Raw genomic sequence first — 21,748 nt, forward strand, 5'->3', positions numbered from 1 at the left:
TCTGCCAAGACTCAGGTCAGCTGCAGCACAAGCCTCGTCTCTGTGGCCTCTGTAGCTATGTGCAAGGTCGTCAGGCACTGGCACGGAGCTATTCCCTACACTCAGGTTGCCCAGAGGATCATGATGCTCTATCTTTTTTGTTTTAAATAAATTTATTTATTTTTGGCTGCATTGGGTCTTTGTTGCTGCGCATGGTCTTTTCTCTAGTTGTGGAGAGTGGTGGCTTCTCTTGTGGAGCACGGGCTCTAGGTGCGCGGGCTTCAGTAGTTGTGGCCCTAGGGCTCTACAGCACAGGCTCAGTAGTCGTGGTGCATGGGCTCAGTTGCTCTGTGGCATGTGGGATCTTCCTAAACCAGGGCTTGAACCCGTGTCCCCTGCATTGGCAGGCGGATTCTTAACCACTGCGCCATCAGGGAAGTCCTAGATCTTTAAGACTAGATCTTTAAGATAGCAACAGGGTCCACCATTCAGGAAAGAGCTCACATAGTGGGGCTCAGAAGGATGGTGTTTCAAAACCGGGGTTGGTAGTCCCTGCCCTCAAACGAGTAAATTAGAGAGGAAAACTTCATCGTGGTTACCATTTATTCTCTCAGAATTAGGAATGACAGAACGAATCCCAGGCAAAGGGTTTTGTAAAATTTTGCAACATTTTTAATCTCCCCAAGTATTTCTGTTTGATGTGTATCCTTTTAGTTTTCCAACATTAATTAGATGTAAAAAAAAGAACTCTTAAAGCAAAACAAAAATAACTTGAGCTAGCTTTTAGAGTCACAGAAGAGAGAAAGGTTGGGAAGAGCAGCCAGGTAGTTGGTGGCAGTAGGCAAGCAGGAGAGAAAAAAGTCTGGATTTCGGAAACTGCCTAAATGAAGAGAGAAGAGGCATCAGAAGTCGCAGGGGTTCTGGGGAGGCAAAGCTCTAGTCATAGAGTAGAGTAATGCTATACCATCAGCTTCTAGCTCACTTGCTCTCTCATTCATGAATCCAGCAGAGACTTGAGTGCTCTTTGCAAAGGACACTTTCCTGAAGGAGGCAGAAAGCTGAAGCCTGAGGATCTTGGAATGCTTCTGGAAGGCTGGACCTGCACTTCTAACACAGAACTTAAACAACAGGGCTCTTTTGTGTGGTTTCTGAGGCCTGACATGTGATCTAGCAAAGGCAGCAATCTGAGCAGCCCATGCTTCATTCATTTATTCAATAAATATTTATTGGGTTCTCTATGTACCAGGCAGTCAGCATCCTGGGACTACTAGGTGGGGATACTGTGGTGAACAAGACAGGCAAGGTCCCTGCCCTTAGGAGACTTATGGAGAAAAACAAAAGAAAACAAAAACCAGAGAAATGAATAAGTGGGCTCACTTCTACCCAGTGCTTGAGAGTGGGGAGGCTTCTGGGAGGAAAGGTGGTCAGGGAGGCTGAGGATCCTGGGTCACAATGAGCCTAAGAGCTGGGGAGTGGGGTGGGGTGGAGATGGGATTGGGGGCAAGGAACAGATTACAGGAGGCCTTACAGACAAACGTCACGAGTTTTTATGTCATAATTAAGGCAGTAGGGATCCACTGAAGGCCTTTAAATAGGGGATGAAATGATCTGATTTATGTTTTTAAACGATCACTTTGGCAGCTGTTTTGTAGTATAAAATGTCAAGCCTGAAGTCAGAAGGTGACCACGCATTCTGCAAATTCAACGTGTGATCATTGCCAAAGCTCTTGGTTAAGAGTCTCATTTTGTTTCCCTGACACATAAATTGGTCATACTAAAGGCCTATAGCACAGCAAGTGGGAGGCAAAGGTTAGAGTCATGCCTTGGTTTTAAATCTTGCTTCCCACTTACTAGTTATGAGCTCTGGGCAAGCTATTTACTTGTGCCGCGATTATCTCAGCTGTGAAATGGGGATAATAAAAGTTCTTACCATCTTAGGGTTGTTGTGAAAATTAAATTACAATACATGTAAAGCATGGTGACTGTGCCTGGTACGATGTAGTTAGCATTCATAAATATTAGCTTTTGTTACTTCTGTCAGAGGATTACTGTGAGGATCACATGAGATAATGCATGCGAAAAGGCTTATGAAACCGTAAGACTATCTTAGTGGCTGAATTCTTTCTTTTCCTTGTCTTCTAAGCGGAACACAGAAGGCTGGGCTATCCGGAGGAAAGAGGCGCGAGGCCAAGCGTAGCCTCAAAGCAGTCATTGTCGTCGGACAGCCCTTCCCTCCGCCCGGAGCGCATCTCCATGGTAACGCGGTGCTTCGCCTCCCCCTCGCCTCCTGGGGCCCGCAGACCGGAAGCAGTCTGCGCCGGGGGCTGCTGGGAAACCGCTCGTGAGTGGCGTTTGTGCGTCCGCCGTGCACAGCGAAGCGGCTGCGGTTCCCGAGCCCGAGGTTTGCGCGAGAGTGGGGGGAAGTGTGTGAGGGAGACTCTGGGCTACGGGCTGCGGACCGCTTTGGCAAGAGTCAGCGAAGAAGCCTGGCGGGGACCTTTCTCGGCTTCCCGGGAGGCGCGGGGGGCAGGCCGCGGTCTCCATGCCCGGCAGTTGGGGGACGGCGAGGGGTAGACGGAAAGCCAGATTCGGCTTTCAGCACCTTCGGAGACTCCTCCATCCCTTGTGTCCTCCGCGACCCTTGCCTTCCCCTCCCCCATCGGGCGGTTTTGTTCTATTTCGAGGCCTTGGCATCTCGCGGAGAGTTCTGGGATTCTTTTCGGGCGGAGGTGGGAGTGGGCGGACCTCGCGCGGGGCCTGCCGGGACTTGTAGTTCAGCCGGACGCGGGCGGAAGTACCGTGGCTTCGACGCTGTTGTGGCACGGTGGCTTTTGGTCTAACGAAAGCCGCCGCCGCGAGTGCGGGGAAGAAGGCTGGAATCGCTGCGGTGGGGGCGGGGTTCGCAGCGGCAGTCTGCAGGAGTGAGTGGGGAACTGGGCTCCCCGCCCACGCGCCGTCGGGACAGCGAGGCTGCTCTCCCCGCACCTCCTCACGTCCCACGGGCAGGGTGCTGTATGAGAACGTAAAAGGAAGAGAAATTTATTTTCTGTAGACTGTTTGAGCCGTCGATAAGGTAGGGTCTTGGAATAGGAACAAACGAATCTGTAGGCCAAACCTACGTGTTTGTAGGGCCGCCACACTCCAGAGTATTTAATTACACCTGTATGTATATTACCTGATAAGATATTTTCCGATTCCTAGTCTCATGGGGTTACGGGAAGTTGTTTGGAAATTACTGGCTTTCACATTCCGGGTCCTGAATAGGTACATTGAGTAGCTGCATGGCTCATTCCTAATGGGTATTGTAAACAATGGCATGGGCATGACTGTGCAAATACTAAGGAAAGGATCAGAAATAGTACAAGGTTTCCCTGAAGGTAGAAGCCAGGGAGCCTGTGAGTCACCCAGTGTAAGGACAAGAGTCTGCACCACTGCATGAAGTTACGGTGTTATGAGAGTGCCTTTTCTTTGAAGAATTTTACTGTGATTAATGCCTGTCATTACAAATGTAAAGGTACTTACGGCTTGGTGGGTGACTGAATAATACTTGTTTTATGGCACATGGTGGTTAATTTTTGTCAACATTATGTATCTGTTACTGAGCAAGTGAATGTTTTTTTCACGTATATTTTAACTCCAGGGAGTTCTTAAACATTTTGAAAATATTTCTTAGCCCTTAAAAAACATTTGTCAAAAGAAATTTTTTAAGCGGATAATGAAAAAGCAGTCCCTGCTTTTGAGGTGACCTAAGTGTGTCAGGGAACACCAGTTATGAATTGCAAATAATGTATTCAAGGGTCAGATGCATTTAAATAACACTGAAGTGGTCTGGTGCTTACTTGGATTCTTTTGATTGTTGAAATAGGTTTTGTAGATCACAGATAGGCAAACTTTTTCTCTAAAGGGCCAGAGTAAATACTAGGTTTTTCATGCCCTATAGTGTCTATTGCAACTACTCAATTCTGCTATTGTAGCGTGAACAAATAAAATTTATGGAGACAACTTAATTTCGTATCGTTTTCACATGTCATGGAGTGTTCTTTTGATTTCTTTCAACCATGTCAAAATGTGAAAACTCTTCTTAGTACAAGCACTGTACAAAAATGGGCACCAGGCTAGATTTGGCCATGAGCTGTAGTTTGCCAACTTCTGGTTTTTAGGTTATTGACTGGAATTTTTAACCTAGTAAAAGAATACATTTTTATTTCCTTTAATCGGTATGTGTCCAAATTCTTAGAATATTTGGTCATTTATATATTTTTCATTTCTTGTGCCTCAGGAGTGCCTGTGAAGAAAACGGGGTATTTCCCTGAGGCCTGTATCCTACCTTGATTGTCTTTTCTTGAAGTATTATAAATCAGGATGTCTGCACAGTCAGTGGAAGAGGATTCAATACTTATCATCCCAACTCCAGATGAAGAGGAAAAAATTCTGAGAGTGAAATTGGAGGAGGATCCTGATGGCGAAGAGGGGTCAAGTATCCCCTGGAACCATCTCCCTGACCCGGAGGTTTTCCGGCAGCGTTTCAGGCAGTTTGGATACCAGGATTCACCTGGGCCCCGTGAAGCTGTGAGCCAGCTTCGGGAACTTTGCCGTCTATGGCTCAGGCCAGAGACACACACAAAAGAACAAATCTTGGAGCTGGTAGTACTGGAGCAGTTTGTTGCCATCCTACCCAAGGAGCTACAGACTTGGGTTCGAGAGCATCATCCAGAGAATGGAGAGGAGGCAGTGACGGTGCTGGAGGATTTAGAGAGTGAACTGGACGACCCTGGACAGCCGGTAAGCCTGCTGCGTCACGTTCCTGGGTCAGGAGCATTGGCATGGCAGTAGGCGCAGCTGCTGAATTAATTCCACTCAACTAAGTTAAAATTATGTTTCTGTGTCGCTCCTCCCCGCATTATCTATGCTTGTTTGCCATCTAGGCCTCTGCAGCATATGTTTTGTATGGTTTCTTTTGTGTGCGTTTAGGTTTGATTCTCATCACGTTCGTTCTCAACTGAACCAAACCCTTTCATTTCCAGGTTTCTCTTCGACGACGAAAACGGGAAGTGTTAGTAGAGGAGATGGTATCTCAAGAAGAAGCTCAGGGATTACCAAGTTCTGAGCTCGATGCAGTGGAAAACCAGCTCAAGTGGGCATCCTGGGAGCTCCATTCCCTAAGGCACTGTGGTGAGGACCCCATGTGGGCAGGAGGATGAAAGAGGGTGTGGACCTTTTGTCTGGAACTCTTTGCTTATTTTTACTGTGAGGGAGGGGGGGGGATAATCACCTTAACTTGATTGCTTAGACATAGACACACTGTAGGGTTTCGATTCTTTTCTAATAACAGTTGGTTTGCTAACCTCAGGTCTTTTTATTCCTCAACATTAACATCATCAGCCTTTTCTTCTCTTTTACTTCTTTCTTTGAAGGCCTATCCATTTCAGGCTGGCATTTGCCTTACTCTGAGCCAGCGCCCACCTGTAGACCGGGTCGCTCTGTTTCACTTGCCGTATTGCTTATTTGCCATCTGTTTCACATCCTTTTAGTCTCTTGCCTAGTGTTCCTGGTACAATAAGCTTACCTGATACCTCTTCACATCTAGTTTTTTTGTTTATAGTTTATTACTGAAGCCTTTTCTGAATTTTTAGCTTTTTGTATGTGTTTTTTCTTCAAACATCCTACCTAAAGTCATTTTTGTTTCCTAAGAAGCTTCTTTTGTAGAAATGATATTTAGAGAAAATTCTTCACCTTTTCTAAGTATTTATGCAAAAATATGGCTCCTAGCTATAATAAATATAAGTATAGAAAAATTAAGTAGAAAGCTCATAATTCACTAAGGCTGTTCTTTCCCAGTATCTTGGCAGTTAATGCCACATACTTACTTATTTTGATACAACCCCGTATATTCCTAAAACCGCTACATTTCTTTTTCATATTTATATGAATTAAAATGAAATTTTGTTTGAGACTGCTTTGGGAATCATTCCTTGAGGTAGTTGGAGGAGGTAATGCTAGTGTAATGAGCTCTGAGCAGGCTTCCCCTCTGAATTATGGGGCATTCTTTTGTGCAATAAAGTTTGAGAACCACTGTCTTTGGTTGTTGGAGGTGGTATCTTCCTGGGAACTTCTCCCCTGCCTGAACTTTAGGATAATTCTCGCCTCTTTTTAAGTAGCCTCATTTTAGCAGTCTGGTCTCTACCACACTTGGGAGCTCAATTCTTTGTGTGCCATTTGTCACCTTCACACTCACTTCTCTGTTCTTCAAGTCTCCAGACCTCACTGATCCCCTCTAACTCTTCAGCGTCTCTTTGTCCGCCTTTTTCCTGACTGTTCCTTTCTTAATCATTTGTTACAGATTTGCTCACTGTTTATAACTTTTTTGAGCAGTGCTGTTCACCCTTTAGTAACTGTGTTTATTCTTTAAGGCTTGAAGTTTCAGGAAGGTCTGAAATGAGACTCGCTCATAATCACTGCCTGCCTACAGGTGGGTCATGGTACCTCATGTTGGTAATTTGGGCCGTTCTTTCACTGAACACATCTAACTGAGGCCTGGAAGTAACAACTCGTCTAAAAACCATGACAAATACCAAATACATGAGGCTGCTTTTAAAGGAAAACTTTCAGTTATTAAAGGTGCATTGAATTTGTAAGTGTCATGTCCCAAGTTAACACAGGAAACTCTCGGCTTACCTTCAGCTTTTTGTCAGGACTCCTATATTCTCCTTTTAGTCTGATCTTGGCTGTGACCTGCCTTGTCCTGCTCATTTTAGAAATAGTCACTTTCTGACAGATTGGTGGTTATTTACACATTGTATTTTGATATAATTTCTCCCTTTTTCAAAGCAAAAGAATATTAAAATGATTTATAACAGCCAATTTTATTTTATTTTTCTCCAGACTTAGCTGCATCACTTTGACTGTCTCTAACTTAGAGACTTAGACTCTAACTTAGACTGTCTCTAACTTAGACTCTCTAAAAAATCTGCCATTTTTCTGCCCTTTGGTTTTTGACTACTACTGTATAACCCACTCCCTTATGTTACCACTTTTATTAGGATACAACCTTTTAATTTCTCATGTTCCCATGCTCTCACTTCGTTAACCTCATAATCAGCCATTTCATTTTTTTTCTTTTTTGAGAGTAGGTACCCTTATCATCAGTTTTCATAGTGCTGTTTATAGACATATGCAAGCTATTTACTTTTAGTTAATTTTTTAAAAAATTTTTTTCTTCAAGTTTCTTTCCTCTCAGAATAGGAAATGAGTGATATTTACATTTTCTGTTTATTTCAGATGATGATGCTAGGACTGAAAATGGAGCGCTAGCTCCAAAGCAGGAGATTCCTTCAGCAGTAGAATCTCATGAAGTTCCTGGCACTCTCAATATAGGTGTTCCTCAAATTTTTAAATATGGAGAAACCTGTTTTCCCAAGGGCAGGTTTGAAAGAAAGAGAAATCCCTCCCGAAAGAAACAACATATATGCGATGAATGTGGAAAACACTTCAGTCAGGGCTCAGCCCTTATTCTTCATCAAAGAATCCACAGTGGGGAGAAACCCTATGGATGTGTTGAGTGTGGGAAAGCATTCAGCAGGAGTTCTATCCTTGTGCAACACCAGAGAGTCCATACTGGAGAAAAACCTTACAAATGTCTCGAATGTGGAAAAGCCTTTAGCCAGAATTCTGGGCTTATTAATCATCAGAGAATCCATACTGGGGAGAAACCTTATGAATGCGTTCAGTGTGGGAAATCCTATAGTCAAAGCTCGAATCTTTTTAGACATCAACGAAGACACAATGCAGAGAAACTTCTCAATGTTGTGAAAGTTTAAGAAATGAAAAAAAAAATCAGCACTCAGGTCTTTTTCTTCTGAAATGAAGACAAAATTAAAAACATGAAATGATACATAATAGTTTTCCTATAGACTTAGAAAATCCACTGGGAAATGTAGAAAATTTTCACCCACTATTATTATCTTATCTTGAAAGAAATGGTGTCATACCTGCCTAGAAACTGACATTTTAAACTTAATTCAGGTGTTAATGCCTAAATCTTCCATGTGATGTTTATATTCTTATTATTTTTCCAAACGATAAACTACCTGATTCTTTGTCCCTTTGTTAAAACTTTCCTCCTTAGACAGATATGTTATTTGTGTTGATCATTGAAATGTTCTTTACAAGGATACATTCCTTTCTACATTGAAAAGCAATGTAGGAATTGTAAAATCTGAAAACTGAAACCATTTTTTCCAAATTTACCAGTTTTCTTTTACCTAATTTGAATATGCATTTCAGAAAATAGAAGATAAAGGATGACCAAAAACCTCTAAGTGTAATGAGCCTTAAAACTCAGATAAGAAGTGATGGTGATGAAACATCAAAAAGTGAATGGGACACCTAGATTGGGGAAGATTGACAAATACTTTGATCCATGAATTGAAGTATATCAAGAATTTATCTAGGTGTAGTTAGTTTCCTGCCTGCAGGAAAACTCAAAAATAGCTCATCTTACCTGTAATTGGGAAGCATCCCACTAATGAAAATAATGTCCTCTCATGTATCATTAGAAAGTGGACAGTCTAAACAATAAGCAGTTATAAAACTATGAAGGTAGAAATTATAACACTAGGGAAAGATTTGTAGTGAATGGCAGTGTTGAAGGGCAAATGTAAACAAGAGTGATGGTCTGTCTTGGCTTTTAGAAAACAAAAGACTTGAAGATCTAAGTCATTATTATTTTTCCTTCATTTTTAAGGACAGAAAAATCCATGACAGGTGGGCAGTGAGTATCAGGTTTGCGATTTTACTCCTTTGGTACAAAAGGATTGAACACCAGGCTAACAAAGCAGCCATGCATTTATTAAATTTTCTACCGACAAGGCACTGTGCTAGGTACTGTAACCCTGCCATAATTAGGTAGGTATTTCTTCCACTGTAAATCATTGGGGGTTGGTACAAAGCTGTTGCATGTGAGTTAGCCTCTTCCCCCACCTCTGAGATTCCTAGAGCCATAGTTGTCTTACCAGGGTGTTGTATTTGGGTAAAGGAAGACTCAGCTCAAAGAGCTAGCCAGCTCTTCAGCAATCTTCAGAGGTGAGTCTGAGATAACTATCACAGTTTGGAGGTTTGTGGGTCTTTTATAAAAAAAAAAAAACTAATTAATCTCTAGTAGCATTGAGGTTATACTTACATGTTAAGTTGAATGGGTTCTATTTAAAAAAAAAAAACTAGGTTATAACAACTAGTTTAACTGTCAAGAGTTGGTGGAACTTTTTTTTTTTCATTTTAAGTCTTAACACATTTTTTTAATGTATAAAAATAATACACATTGTAGTAGTAGGATCATATACTCCTTGTCTGAGAATCCCAAGTACTGTGGTTCTGTTTAGTGGAAAACTCTGAAAGTTAAAATATAGATATGAGAAAAGGCTTTTTTATAGTGGGCATAATTGTGTGGAAAATGACCCATGTGAATAAAAATATTTCATAGTTCCAGAGGTTTTGGTTACATCTGGTACTTGGATCAAATTAAAAAATGGAAGGTGAGATTTGCATGAGCCTGTTAAAAAGCATACTAATGCGAGGCCAGCTGGTGGAGAAGCGAGGCAGAATGGAGCTTGTCTATAGATTTTCTGATAACAATTATAAGAAATGTGCTTTATAGATTAAGATTTATTGAAGTATAAATATGTAGTAATGATATAATGTATTTTAAGTTATACAAGAATATGTAGGGACTTTTGTTTGGGTCTTCTCTTTGTGGCTGAGAGGAAACAAGTCAATGTCCAATAAAGCTATAAATTCCTCCACTCTAAGATAAAACGGTCTTGGGTTGATTGATTTATTTATAACTGGCTTCTTTCCAAGTAGGTTTTGAGGTGGCATATTTGGAATACTGCTGGGATGACAGAATTCCTTTATCAGAGTAGGTAAGAAGGGAATAACCTCTTGGTGGCTAGAATTTCATGGGTTTTTTTAGATCTTATTTTTCCTATATACAAAGAAGCTTTCCTGTGGTACATTTTTCATAAATGCCAAAGATGTTTGGTATAATGTGAGAGCTTAGAGAAAGTATTTGAGTTGGCAAATATGAGGTTGTCTTGCCATCTCTGATACCTGTACGTTGTTTAGAAAGGATTCTGAAACTAAGGCAAGGCTCTGGGGAAAATGGGTTGGACCCAAAAAAACTGTGTGACAATACACATGAAAAGGAAGTGATGGTCTGTGTACTCGCCATCTCTGGTTAGTCTAAGTTCCCGCTAGACAATTTGATTTTAAATAACTATTTGGTGATTTATGATTTCATCCAGACATTCATATACGTTAACACAGATAATCATATTGGCGATTCTGGGGGGGTGCCAGCCTCTGATGAAGTGGTGATCTGGCAGTTGCCAAGCAGTGGCATCTGTTGGGTTATCAAATGAGCAGTCATTGTTAACAGCATGCAGACTGCTGATGCCTGTCCAGTAGCCACTGAGCATTTATTTGCTCATTACTGCTAAATTTTCTTTTGGTTTTCTTGGAGGTTGAACTCCCCACATTCACACCCAGTTGGCACTTGATCATTTAGCAATATGTCTAATACATTTGTGTAAGTTCAAGGGAGAGTTCTATGTACTGAAGTAATCTGCATGCCAGACATTGGATTAGACACTTTACCTATCTCACTTAGATTTGTAGACTAGGAAAGCAAGATTTAGAGATTGTGTGACTTGCATGTGGCCAATTAGAGCTAAAACTCAAAATCTAGTTCTGTGAATTCTAGGGATGTATATTTTTTCACAATGCAATGAATGATGGCTATTAAACCTTGATTGATAAATTTTATGCTTTTATCTTATGGTTAACAAATGTAAAAGCTATTAAAACATGCACGTTTGAGTCTTCTACAGTACAGAAATGTAAAATGAAAAAGGACATTCCTTTTCATGGTCTGCACACAGAAGTAATAATTATTTGGTTTGCTGTTCTTCCAGACTTAGACATATACATAATTAAGCAAAAATGTGTTAATAGCTGACACTTGTCACTGTATACAAGCACTGTTGGAAGTGCTTTACCATGGATTAACTCTTAATCGTCACAGTGATCATATGAGTGTGGTGGGTACATATCCCTATTTTACGTGAACTGCACTGAGACTTGCCTCCTCCCTCCCACTTTGATGTAGACATTGTTTTTTTATAGCTACATACTAATCCATTGCATCAATACACTGTAACTTATTTAGCCAACCCCTATTGGTAGGTAATTTGGTTATTTCTGAATCTTTATTATAGGTAAAGGTAGAGTTAACATCCGTATATATTTTGCTGCCTGTGTTGGTATTTCTGTGGGATAAATAGCTAGAAGTGGAATTATTGGGTCAGAAAACATGCACATTTAACATTTTGAGAAATACCATCAAAAAGATTGTACCACTTTACAACTCCATCAGTAGTCAGAGTGCCTCTTTGCCTACACTCCCAACCAACACTGAATCCTTCAATATTTTTGCCACTCTGATAGGCAAAAATTTATCTTTCTTTTCTTTGTTAATAAGAAGGAACATCTTTTCATATGTTTATTGGCCATTTTCATTTCCTATTGTGAATTGCATTTCCCCATTTTTTTAAATTATGGAAGTATAAATGACTACCATCTCAGTGTACTTAACTCTTACACAAGACTGAAGAGAGACCCTTTTCTGCAGCGTTTCCTATCACATTCCACTGCCCACAGTTTAGTATACGTTCTTCTGATCTCCTTTCCATAATTTCCATGTGAATATACATACACATATAAATGCTGTTTTTACATAAATAGGATCATATATATGTATTCTGCAGCTTGCTTTTTTTTTTTGTCTCAGATCCTGAGGTCTTTAAATTTCTTTAATGGTTGAATAGTATTCAATACTATGAAAATACCATTATTTAACTATTCCCTTATTTTTTCTTTTGCTATTACATTGCCGAAGTAAAGATCTCTTTCATATCTCTTTGTGCACGTGTGTGAATATGTCTTTAGAATGGAGTATAAGGTAGATTGTTGGGACAAAGGGTGTGCTCTGGTAGACCCACCTTAGCCTTCCCAAAGGCCCTCATAACTTTCTATTTTCACCAACTGTATAGAAAGTGCTTATTTCCCCATATAGCCTTACCTACACTTGATAATTTTCATCTGATGGGCAAAAAAAAAAAAGGATCATTTTGCATTTCCCTGGTTAATGGTGAGGTTGATTACATATATTTATTGGCCGTTTATAGTTTTATCATGGATTGTTTGTATCCTTTACCTGCTCTTCTGTTGGGTTATGTGTGGATATATGTTGTTTTTGTTCAGCATCTCTTTCCCCATCTTGTGATAACAGAATCCTTATTTATTGTGGGGAACCCATTCCCTGTGGCTTAGGTGAGTACATAACCAGGCCTGGCCCTCCTGAGTCCCACAGCTCCTTAGCCACAGTGATTAAAGAATGGGCATGTAACTCAAGCCAGGCTAAAGAAAGCCCTCAACAGAACTTCTGCTGGAACTCTTGGAAAGAACGCTCGACAGAGATCTCACGAACTAATGACTGTGTAAGCCTGAAAATTTGTACCATGTGGAGAGAGTCTGAGGGGAAACTCAGAGGCTAGCAGAAAGGAATGAGAACTAAGTTCTGATGTCAATTTTCTGGAGGCCCTAGATCCAGCTGTGCCTAAAGCTTGCCCTACCTCTGGACTTTAACGTTTTGTGAGCCAATAAAGTCCCTTTCTTGTTTAAGATAATTGAATTGGATTTCTTTCCTGATTAATATAGGTTATTTGTATTTTCGTATCAATTTTTAGAAAACCTTTGTAATTTTAAATTCTAGACTTAATGCACTACATAGGTTAATAAAATTAGCATGGCGTTCCATGATTTGGCCTCTGTCAACCTCTGCCATTTGTTACTCTACACCACACACCACACACATATACTTTAAATTCCGATAATAACTGAACATTGGTGTTGGCATTGTCTGTAGATGAAAAACTTCACACAATCAGGTCTTTGGCATTTCTCTTCTGTCCTTCCTACAGATTCATTAACTTGGGACTCAGACGGGATTACACTGCTGAGTCTATGCTGTACCCACCTCCAACCATTGCTCCTGGGGTGTTTCCCTGAAGCATCCCCTGTATGTGACCCTTGGACTTCCTCCCCATGGCCTCCACTCCCCTGCCTCCCCCCCAACAAGGTTCTCTGGAGTTCTCTTTTTAAAATTTTCAGGCCTGTGGATTTGAAGTTGCTCAGGTCCAAGAGTGTTCTGGGGTTTACATCTATTGATTTTGGAAACTATAGATGGCAGTGGAAAAAAAGGAAAGCATATTGTTCGACGTGATGAATGGTAAAGAGAAAATATATTGGGAAAGAAGGGATCACAAAACATCAAGGAGGAAGAGTATTGCAGTTTAGATAGGTTGTCCAGGGACGATTTCACTGATAGTGAAATTTGAGAAAAGATACGAATGAGTATAAGGAAGTCCACGAGACTCTGGAGGAAAGATGTTCTAGGCATGGGAACAGCAAGTGCGAAGAACTTGATGTAGGAGCAATGCCTGATTTGTTCAAGAGACGGCAAGAAGGCCAGTGGCTGGAGCAGAATGAAAAGGGGGAAAGTAGTGGATGAAGCCAGAGAAATGAGTTAAGGGTGGAGGGTAGGGCCAGATCATGGAAGACCTGGTTAGCCATTGGTAAGGACTATGACTTTTACTTTGAATGAGATGGGAAACTATTAGAGAGGTTTTGGGCAAAGGAGTGTAATGAGTAGGTGCTGAGAATAGAACAAAGCAGTGTCTAGCTATCTCGTTTCTTTAAATTCTTAAAAAATATAATTCTATAATATAACTATTAATATATAAACTAATATATAATAGGAAAAGTTTAGAAATAGAAATCACCCCAAAAGTCACCCATGAGTCCACATAGTAACAGCCCATTAACATTTTTATGTTCTCTCTACGCCTATATTATTCTCTATATACCTATCCCCATCTATACCTATTATACCATGTTTAAAACAGAAAGAAAAATCTAGAAAACAGTAAACAAAATGTCCGTATCTTGGTTTGCTAATCTTAGTGCCTCTTTCCTCTTAACTTTGGATCAACTGTGCTTCTGCCTGAGGCTAGCATCTTCATTGGATCTAAGCCACCCTCTCACACCTACTCAAAGGCATACCCCAATAGTCCTCACCTCTTGCATTATCAAATTTTCCTCTCCTGAATTTTTTAATTAGCATGCAAACATACTTTTTAAAAGTCACTCACATAGCCTGCAGACCAAGATGACTAACCTGCCTGAACAAGTACAATACCAGACAAAATATATCAGAAGCAAAGGATGGGAGAGACGTGATCCCTGAAATGGGAAACATGAAGCAAACTTGGGTTCCCTCAGTTTACTGCCTGGAGAGAGTTTCTAGGCTACAGCACAGGGAGGGAGAACTCAAGCAGAGCTTGACCGTATCCCTAAGTTGAGATGACGGAGCAAGGCGCCCTGAGAGGCCAAGGGACTAGATTGGCAGGGCAGAGTACCAAAGAGGAGAGACCTAAACGCTGGAGGTCTGCAGAGGGTCCCTCACAAGTATTCAGTTGATTGCTGATGAACACCTGTGTAAAGAAACTACCTGAGGTGGGGGAAAGAATCATCCAGAAGAATTAGGGGGAAAAAATCACTGGAACTCACAAAGTGCCAGTAATAGTACCATCGACGAGGGCAGAAAACCTCCTAAGTCACAGGACGTCAGAGCAATGGCTCTCAAACGATGGCAGTTTTATGCCCCGCCCCACCCCCGCCAAGAGACAATTGGTAGTATCTGGAGACATTTTTGGTTTTCATAACCAGAGAAGATGGGCTCTACTGGCATCTACTGGGTAGAGGCCAGAGATGCTGCTAAACATCCTACAATGAATTATCCAGCCTTAAATATCAATAGTGCTGAGGTTGAGAAACTCTGGATTCGAATAGTAGAGTCTTGCCTGCATAGGAGAAAAAAAATGAACCCTAGACTAAACACTGCCTAAAAGATACTTAATAGCAAGACCTAAGAGGGTAAAACTGCCCAAGTAATTTAAACACATCCCAGAACAAAGCTCAAGAATATATATACTAAAAATATTCAGTACCCAACAACGTACAATACAAAATGACTGGCATCCAATCAAAAATTGGATAACTCATAAGTCATGCAAAGGAACAGGAAAATACAACCCATAATAAGAAAAACCACTCAATCAAATTGACCCAGAAATGACAAAGAATTAGACAAGCTCATTAAGACAATTATTAAACTATTCCATGTGATCAAGAAGCTAGTGGAAGTATTGAACATGCTCAGTAGCAACATGAAAGCTATAAAAAAATCAACCAAATTAAGCTTTTAGAGATAAAAACTGCAATGTCTGAGATTTTTAAAAAATGCACAGATGGGATTAACTGTGGATTAAACATAATAGAAGAAAAGAATAAAAAAAAATCATGGTAGATAAGACATAACAAAAGAAACCATCCAAAATGAAAAACGGGCAAATAAAACACTAAGAAAAATTGAACAGAGCTGTAGTACAACTTCAAGCAGCCTAATATGTGTAAGAGTAATTAGAGTTCCTGAAGGTGAGGGGAGGGAGGAGGAATAGCGAAATATTTGAAAAAAGTAATCTCTGGGACGCAGCTCTTATTGGTAAACTTTTAGTAATGAAATACTTATACTAGAAAAAGAAAGTCTCAATTTTTTGATACTTCAGCTTCCACCTTAAGAAACCAGAAAAAGAATAAATTAAACCCAAAGTAAAGAGAAGAAAGATTAGATTGGAAATCAACAAAATAGAAAACAGAAAAACAAGAGAAAAATCAATTTCTGTACTCTGTTTAAACCAAAAGCTAACTTTTAAAAAAGATTAATAAAATTGATAAACTTCCAGCCAGACTGATCAGGAAAGAAAAAAAGTTGAAGATACAAATTATAACAGGAATGAGAGGTGTGACATTACTGTATATTACACAAATTCTTCTCCACATAAAGAGTGATAATCAATGGGAATTCCCTGGCAGTCCAGTGCTTAGGACTCAGCGCTTTCACTGCCGTGTCCCAGGTTCAGTCCCTGGTTAGGGAACTGAGATCCCGCACGCAAGCTGCATGGTGTGGCCAAACAAGACAAAAGAAAAGAAGAGTGCTAATCAACTTTGCTAACCTCCATATTGCTAATTTCAATATTCATTTATTACTTATATTGCTTGAGCCATCAGCAGTATTTTGCATAATTGATGTATTTTCATTTGGCTTCAAGAAACAACATGCTTGGTTTTTCTCTACTTCATGGGACATTTCTTTTCAGTCTCGATGCTGGTATTTCCTCACCTCTCTGGACTTCAGTATGTTGGAGTGCCTGAGGGCTCAGTGTTCAAATCTCTTCTTTTTTCTACCTATGTTCACTTCCTAGGTAATCTCATCTGGTCTTAGATCTTTATTACCTAGGACTCCAAAATCTATATTTCAGCCTAGATCTCTTCTCTGAACTACAGGCTCATATATCGCTTTGCCTACCAGACATCTCCACTTTGATACCTGCTTTAATCTGGGTTCCTAAGAAAACAGCATAAAATTAAACCTTATTGTTAATACTTTATTGGGGTGATGCAATCCCAGAACAGGATGACTGAAGGTAAATGGGCGGTGAAGCAGGGAAAAGAGAGAACAAACACAGGTGGGTGTTACTGAGTGTCTACAGCTTAGGCACAGCTGTTTGCTTAGTCTCACTGACTATCTTCAGAGGGCAAATGGCATGAACTATGTCATCTCACCTCACCATGGGGTAGGAGGAGGGAGAAGAATTTTCTGCAGGCTCCCCTTGCTTGCCCTCTGGTCAGTTTCCACCACAGAACATCAATTCCACACTTCCAGGTGCACCATTCAGCCTCTCCAGCAGTCAGGTTCCAAGACAATGCAATAGCACAGGAGGAGTGGCAGGCAAGAGATCCAGCGGGAGTCAGTTGCTCCCTCTGCCTGCAGCCTGGTGGGCCTGCAACCTCAAGGGTTGGTGCAGGTAGTCTTCTTAGAGGGTCATCAGTATCACAGAGCAGAAACTCTGGCCCTGCAAATAGGAGGAGGCTTATAAACTGGGCTTGGTACAGTGACTAATTAGGCATCTTAAACCCAACATGCCCCCATCAAATTTTTAATTTCTCCCCAAACATGTTCTTCTTGTAGTCTTCTTCATCTTAGAAAGTGGCAATTTTGTCCTCCCAGTTGGTCAGGCCATAGCCTCCCTGATTTCCTGCTTGCTCTGCTTCACTCAGCTCTCCCCACAGCATCCAGATCATGTTCAGACTGCGTCACTTCTCTGCTCAAAATCCTCTTCCTCCTCGCTCTGTTTGAATGTCAAAGGGGCATTGTGTCTGTAACTTACTCAAACAATTCAGGGAAAACTTAACATATCTATAGATATAGATATAGATATATCTGGGCATATAGCATAAGTAGATAGAGAATTATAAAGCAAATGTGATAAAATACTACTTGGGGAATCTGGGTGAAGCAAATATAGGAATTCTTTGTTCTGTTTTTGCAATTTTTCTATAAGTTTGAAATTATCTCAAAATTCAAAGTTAAAGAAAACTTAATGGCCCCGAAAGGGAGAGAGTGAATTACTAAAGGAGAATCAGGTAAGGTGCTGTTATCGAGAAAGCTTGGGGCAGGGAGAGGGAGAAGGGAATATTGAGAAAGCAGTTATAAATATCCCCTACAGCCATATTTAAAAAGAAGATGAAGAGCTATGTTTATGGATGTGTAAAATATTTATGATAGGGCTTCCCTGGTGGCGCATGGTTAAGAATCTGCCTGCCAATGCAGGGGACACGGGTTCGAGCCCTGGCCCGGGAAGATCCCACATGCTGCAGAGCAACTAAGCCTGTGAGCCACAACTACTGAAGCCCACGCGCCTAGAGCCCATGCTGTGCAACAAGAGAAGCCACCGCAATGAGAAGCCCGCGCACCGCAATGAAGAGTAGCCCCCGCTCGCCGCAACCAGAGAAACCCCGCACGCAGCAATAAAGACCCAACACGGCCAAAAATAAAACAAATAAATAAATTTATTTTAAAAATGTTTATGATACAACAATGGGAAAATTTTCATTTGCCATCATCAATATCATTTTTGGAAAAAAGTACACAAATATATATGTAGAATGGCACTCATCAAAATACTAAGTTTGCTAAGTAGGCTTCTGGAGATAAATGACTTTTATCTTTATTCTTTTACATAGTATCTTTTTTTTTTTTAACAGCAAGCTAGCAGCACATTTATAATCAGCAAAAAGAAAAAAAAATCGATAAAAGTTAAAAAAAATTTTCATTTAGATCATGGGTCAGCAAACATTTTCTGTAAAGGGCCAGATAGCAAATATTTTCAGCTTTGAGGGCCATACAGTTTCTGCTGCAACTATGCAACTCTGCCTTTATAGCAGAAAGCAGCCTTAGATAACTCACAAACAAATGGGTGAGGCTGTGTTCTATTAAAACAGTGGCTGGCTGGTCTTCCTGCAGTAGTTTGTAGACCCCTGATTTAGAAGAATACTTTTTCCCTAAAGCATGGCTCACAGGAAAGGAATATTTTCATTCTTCTGGAGTTTTCTATAGGGCCCCCTTGACCAACTGACAGTCTGGGAATTCCACTGGCCCCCTGTAATTAGCTATATCATTGAGTAAGCTGACTAAATAAAATTTAATGAAAGCATTTAAACAGAACCACATTTATAAACAAATAACAAACACCTTGTCTGGAGAAGTGTAGTGTAAGTGATAAATATGCATTGTATGATATTGTAGATAATTAGATTCAGTCTGCCTGCCACTGGATCCCAACTGTTAGAAAGAGATTCCTTTTAATGTGCCCTGGAGGCTCGGATGCAGCTGCCTGACAGCTGGAGTGATCAAAGGCCTGAAAGGCATCCTAGGGAGATGCGGAGAAATGCGTGTGCCAAAATCCTTGGGAAAGTCATGCCTCCTGGTCTAGTTCCAGGAAGGAAATCTTCTTCTGTAAGGAACATAATCCACAGCTTCCATAAAATTAGTTGGGTAGTGTATTGTCTTTTTCTTTTACCTTGAAGAGGTTGTGTAAGATTGCTTTATTTCTTCCTTTAATGTCTGGAACTTTTCCCTGCTGAGATATATGGCTTGGACTATTCTTGATGGGAAAAATTTAAGTTACAGATAATTTCCTTTTTTTTTTCTTTTTGGCCACCCCGGCAGTGAAGGTGCCACATACTAACCACTGGACCACTAGGGAATTCCCAATAATTTCCTTAATAGACACAGAGCTATTTAGATTTTATATTTCTTTTCTTTTCTTTTTTTAAAGCCATTGAGCTGGACATTTTATTTTAAATTAATTAATTAGTTTAGTTTTGGGCTGTGTTGGGTTTTTGTTGCTGCACACTGGCTTTCTCTAGTTGCAGTGAGCAGGGGCTGCTCTTTGTTGAGATGCGCAGGCCTCTCATTGCGGTGGCTTCTCTTGTTGTGGAGCACGGGCTGTGGGAGCGTGGGCTTCAGTAGTTGTGGCTCTCGTGCTCAGTAGTTGTGGCTCGCAGGCTCTAGAGTACGGGCTCAGTAGTTGTGGTGCACGGGCTTAGTTGCTCTATGGCATGTGGGATCTTCCCCAACCAGGGATCGAACCCGTGTCCCCTGCATTGGCAAGTGGATTCTTAACCACTGTGCTACTGGGGAAGTCCCAGATTTTATATTTCTTATTGTGTTAATTTTGGGTAAATTTTATAATTTTTTAGGTAAAATTATGAATCATATCCTTTATATTACACTGGTAGTGGCTGTAGATCTGTACTGATGGCCACTTTTGCATTCCTTACGTTGACAAACGGGACTTCTCTCTGTTTCTTGATCAGTTTTGCTGGGGGATTGTCAATTTAATTCTTTCTCAAAAATGAGCTTTTGGCTTTTCTTTTTTAAAATGTGTGCTTTCTATTTCATTAATTCATGCTCTACTATTTCCTTCCTTCTATTTTCTTTTTTTAAAGAAACTGTTGATTTTTCATCAACTTCATTTCCATTTTCTCTTTAAGGGCTATGGGAGAACATCTTAAAGCCAATCAGTGGTTGTCCCTCCCCATTCAGTGTCCTGAGCAGTGGGAGCTGCAGACCAGTCTTCAGGAGGGAACCGCTGAATAGGCACACAGGGAACCTACACATCTGCAGACCAGTCTGGGATCTCAGGTTGAGTAGCAGTAAACTCAGGAGTTAGAGCCATCCATTCGCACTGAAATTCCTCCTTGGTCACAACCTTTTCAGCAGTGGCCTGCTCTTCCTTTTCAGTCTCTTCCAGGTGTGTGTGGAAGTAGAGATCAGGCATGACCTCCCGTGGGTGTCCACGGGCGACGGTGCCACGCATGTGCAGAACTTCCAGGGTCAGCACCCACCACCTCGGACCCCCTGAGTGAGCTCCCTTGTTGCTGTAGGGAATGGCAATGCCCGCAGAACACAGAGTTGAGTCTGTGTTACACAGAGCAATGGTGGGCAGGTCAACATAAGACACCTGTGTGAGAGGCTGGTGGGCAGCCCTGGGGTCAGTAACCACCAGAAGTCTCTGCTCCTGGAAGGCTGCCTGGATCTGGTGAGTAAAGCTTCCAGGAGTGACACAGTCAGCAGTAGGAGTAGCTCCAGCGGCAGCAGCAAACTTCAGCACTGCTTGCCGGCCGGTACTTCTGGAGGACACTGACATCAGTTGAGTTTTCAGTGGCATCAATGGCACAAGCTCCCAGCAGAACCCTCTCCCAGATTCTCTTCAGATTTATGAGGCAGATGCCATCACTTTTCCTTTTGTAGAGGCACTGCTCCATTTGGAAGTCAAGGCTGGTGTCACCCTAAGTGGGTTCCTTATGTAAGGAATTTGAGGACCTCCTCTTCCTTCATTTGCAGGACATCAAGGGCTCTGGACATTGTGAATATTTCTCTTTAAGTTATGATGAGAAACCAGAACAACGCTTATGGACCTCATCCTACTTCCTTTAGATTTACTTGCTATTCTTTTTCTAACTTCTTGTGATGGATACTCAAATCATTGAATTTTAGCCTTTTTTTCCCCTAATAATATCACTATTATCCAGATAAAAATATATTCTAATTTCTATTGTGCTTTCTTCCTTTACCCATGGGTAAGCTAAATTGTTTTTCTTAATTTCCAAACATTTGGGAATTTTTTAAAGTGTGTGTGTTATTGATTTCTAGCTAATTTCATTGTTATGTGAAAACATGTGCTAAGTCTGTGCTGTCCAATATGTAGTCACTCACCAGATGTGGCTATATAAATTAATTAGAATGAATAAAATGTAGTTCATCAGGCACACATTTTAAGTGTTCAGTAGCCACATGTGGCTAGTGACTACTGTGTTGACTATGGTGTCTATTGTATTGAACAATGCAGGTAGAACACAGAAAATTCTACTGCACAGCCCTACTCTAAACAATTTCAATCTGATGAAATTTGTTGAGGCTTGTTGAATATACAAACCCGCATATGCTCAGTTTTGGAAAATGTTCTCTGTGCACCTAAAAAGAATCAAGGTTTCTGTCATTGTTGGTTGTACTGTTATCTAATAGGTCCATTAGGTCATTTTGTTAATCATATTGTCCACATATACTATATTCTTAGACATTTTTTCTGCTTGTCCTCTTTTACTAAGGGAGTTGTGTAAAAGTCTCCTACTAGGATTGTAGATTTATCTCTTTCTCATTTTAGTTTTGTCAATTTTAGTTTTATATACT

At 40.8% G+C, this 21,748-nt stretch overlaps 1 protein-coding gene and 1 pseudogene across 6 annotated transcripts in view; one reads left to right on the forward strand and one right to left on the reverse strand.

The window, feature by feature from the left end:
• Nucleotides 1-2,287: 2,287 nt before the first annotated feature.
• The window catches only part of ZNF24 (zinc finger protein 24), a 38,767-nt gene continuing 19,306 nt past the window's right edge, over nt 2,288-21,748 (forward strand). The window contains exons 1-4 of one of the 6 annotated variants that reach the window (XM_060121418.1): nt 2,288-2,380; nt 4,259-4,761; nt 5,004-5,151; nt 17,825-17,997. In XM_060121418.1, the coding sequence (XP_059977401.1) occupies nt 4,342-4,761; nt 5,004-5,151; nt 17,825-17,880 (624 nt within the window). In that variant the 5' untranslated portion in view covers nt 2,288-2,380; nt 4,259-4,341 and the 3' untranslated portion in view covers nt 17,881-17,997. Of the gene's footprint in view, nt 2,381-2,876; nt 2,901-2,932; nt 3,053-4,258; nt 4,762-5,003; nt 5,152-6,389; nt 6,449-7,257; nt 12,720-17,824; nt 17,998-21,748 lie in introns of those variants that run through there. The other 5 variants (XM_060121415.1, XM_060121419.1, XM_060121417.1 and 2 more) reach the window with 5 other exon arrangements.
• LOC132504373 (small ribosomal subunit protein uS2-like) lies at nt 20,067-20,923 on the reverse strand (annotated as a pseudogene).

The sequence above is a fragment of the Lagenorhynchus albirostris genome, chromosome 14 (assembly GCF_949774975.1).
Source record: "Lagenorhynchus albirostris chromosome 14, mLagAlb1.1, whole genome shotgun sequence".
Lineage (NCBI taxonomy): Eukaryota > Metazoa > Chordata > Mammalia > Artiodactyla > Delphinidae > Lagenorhynchus > Lagenorhynchus albirostris.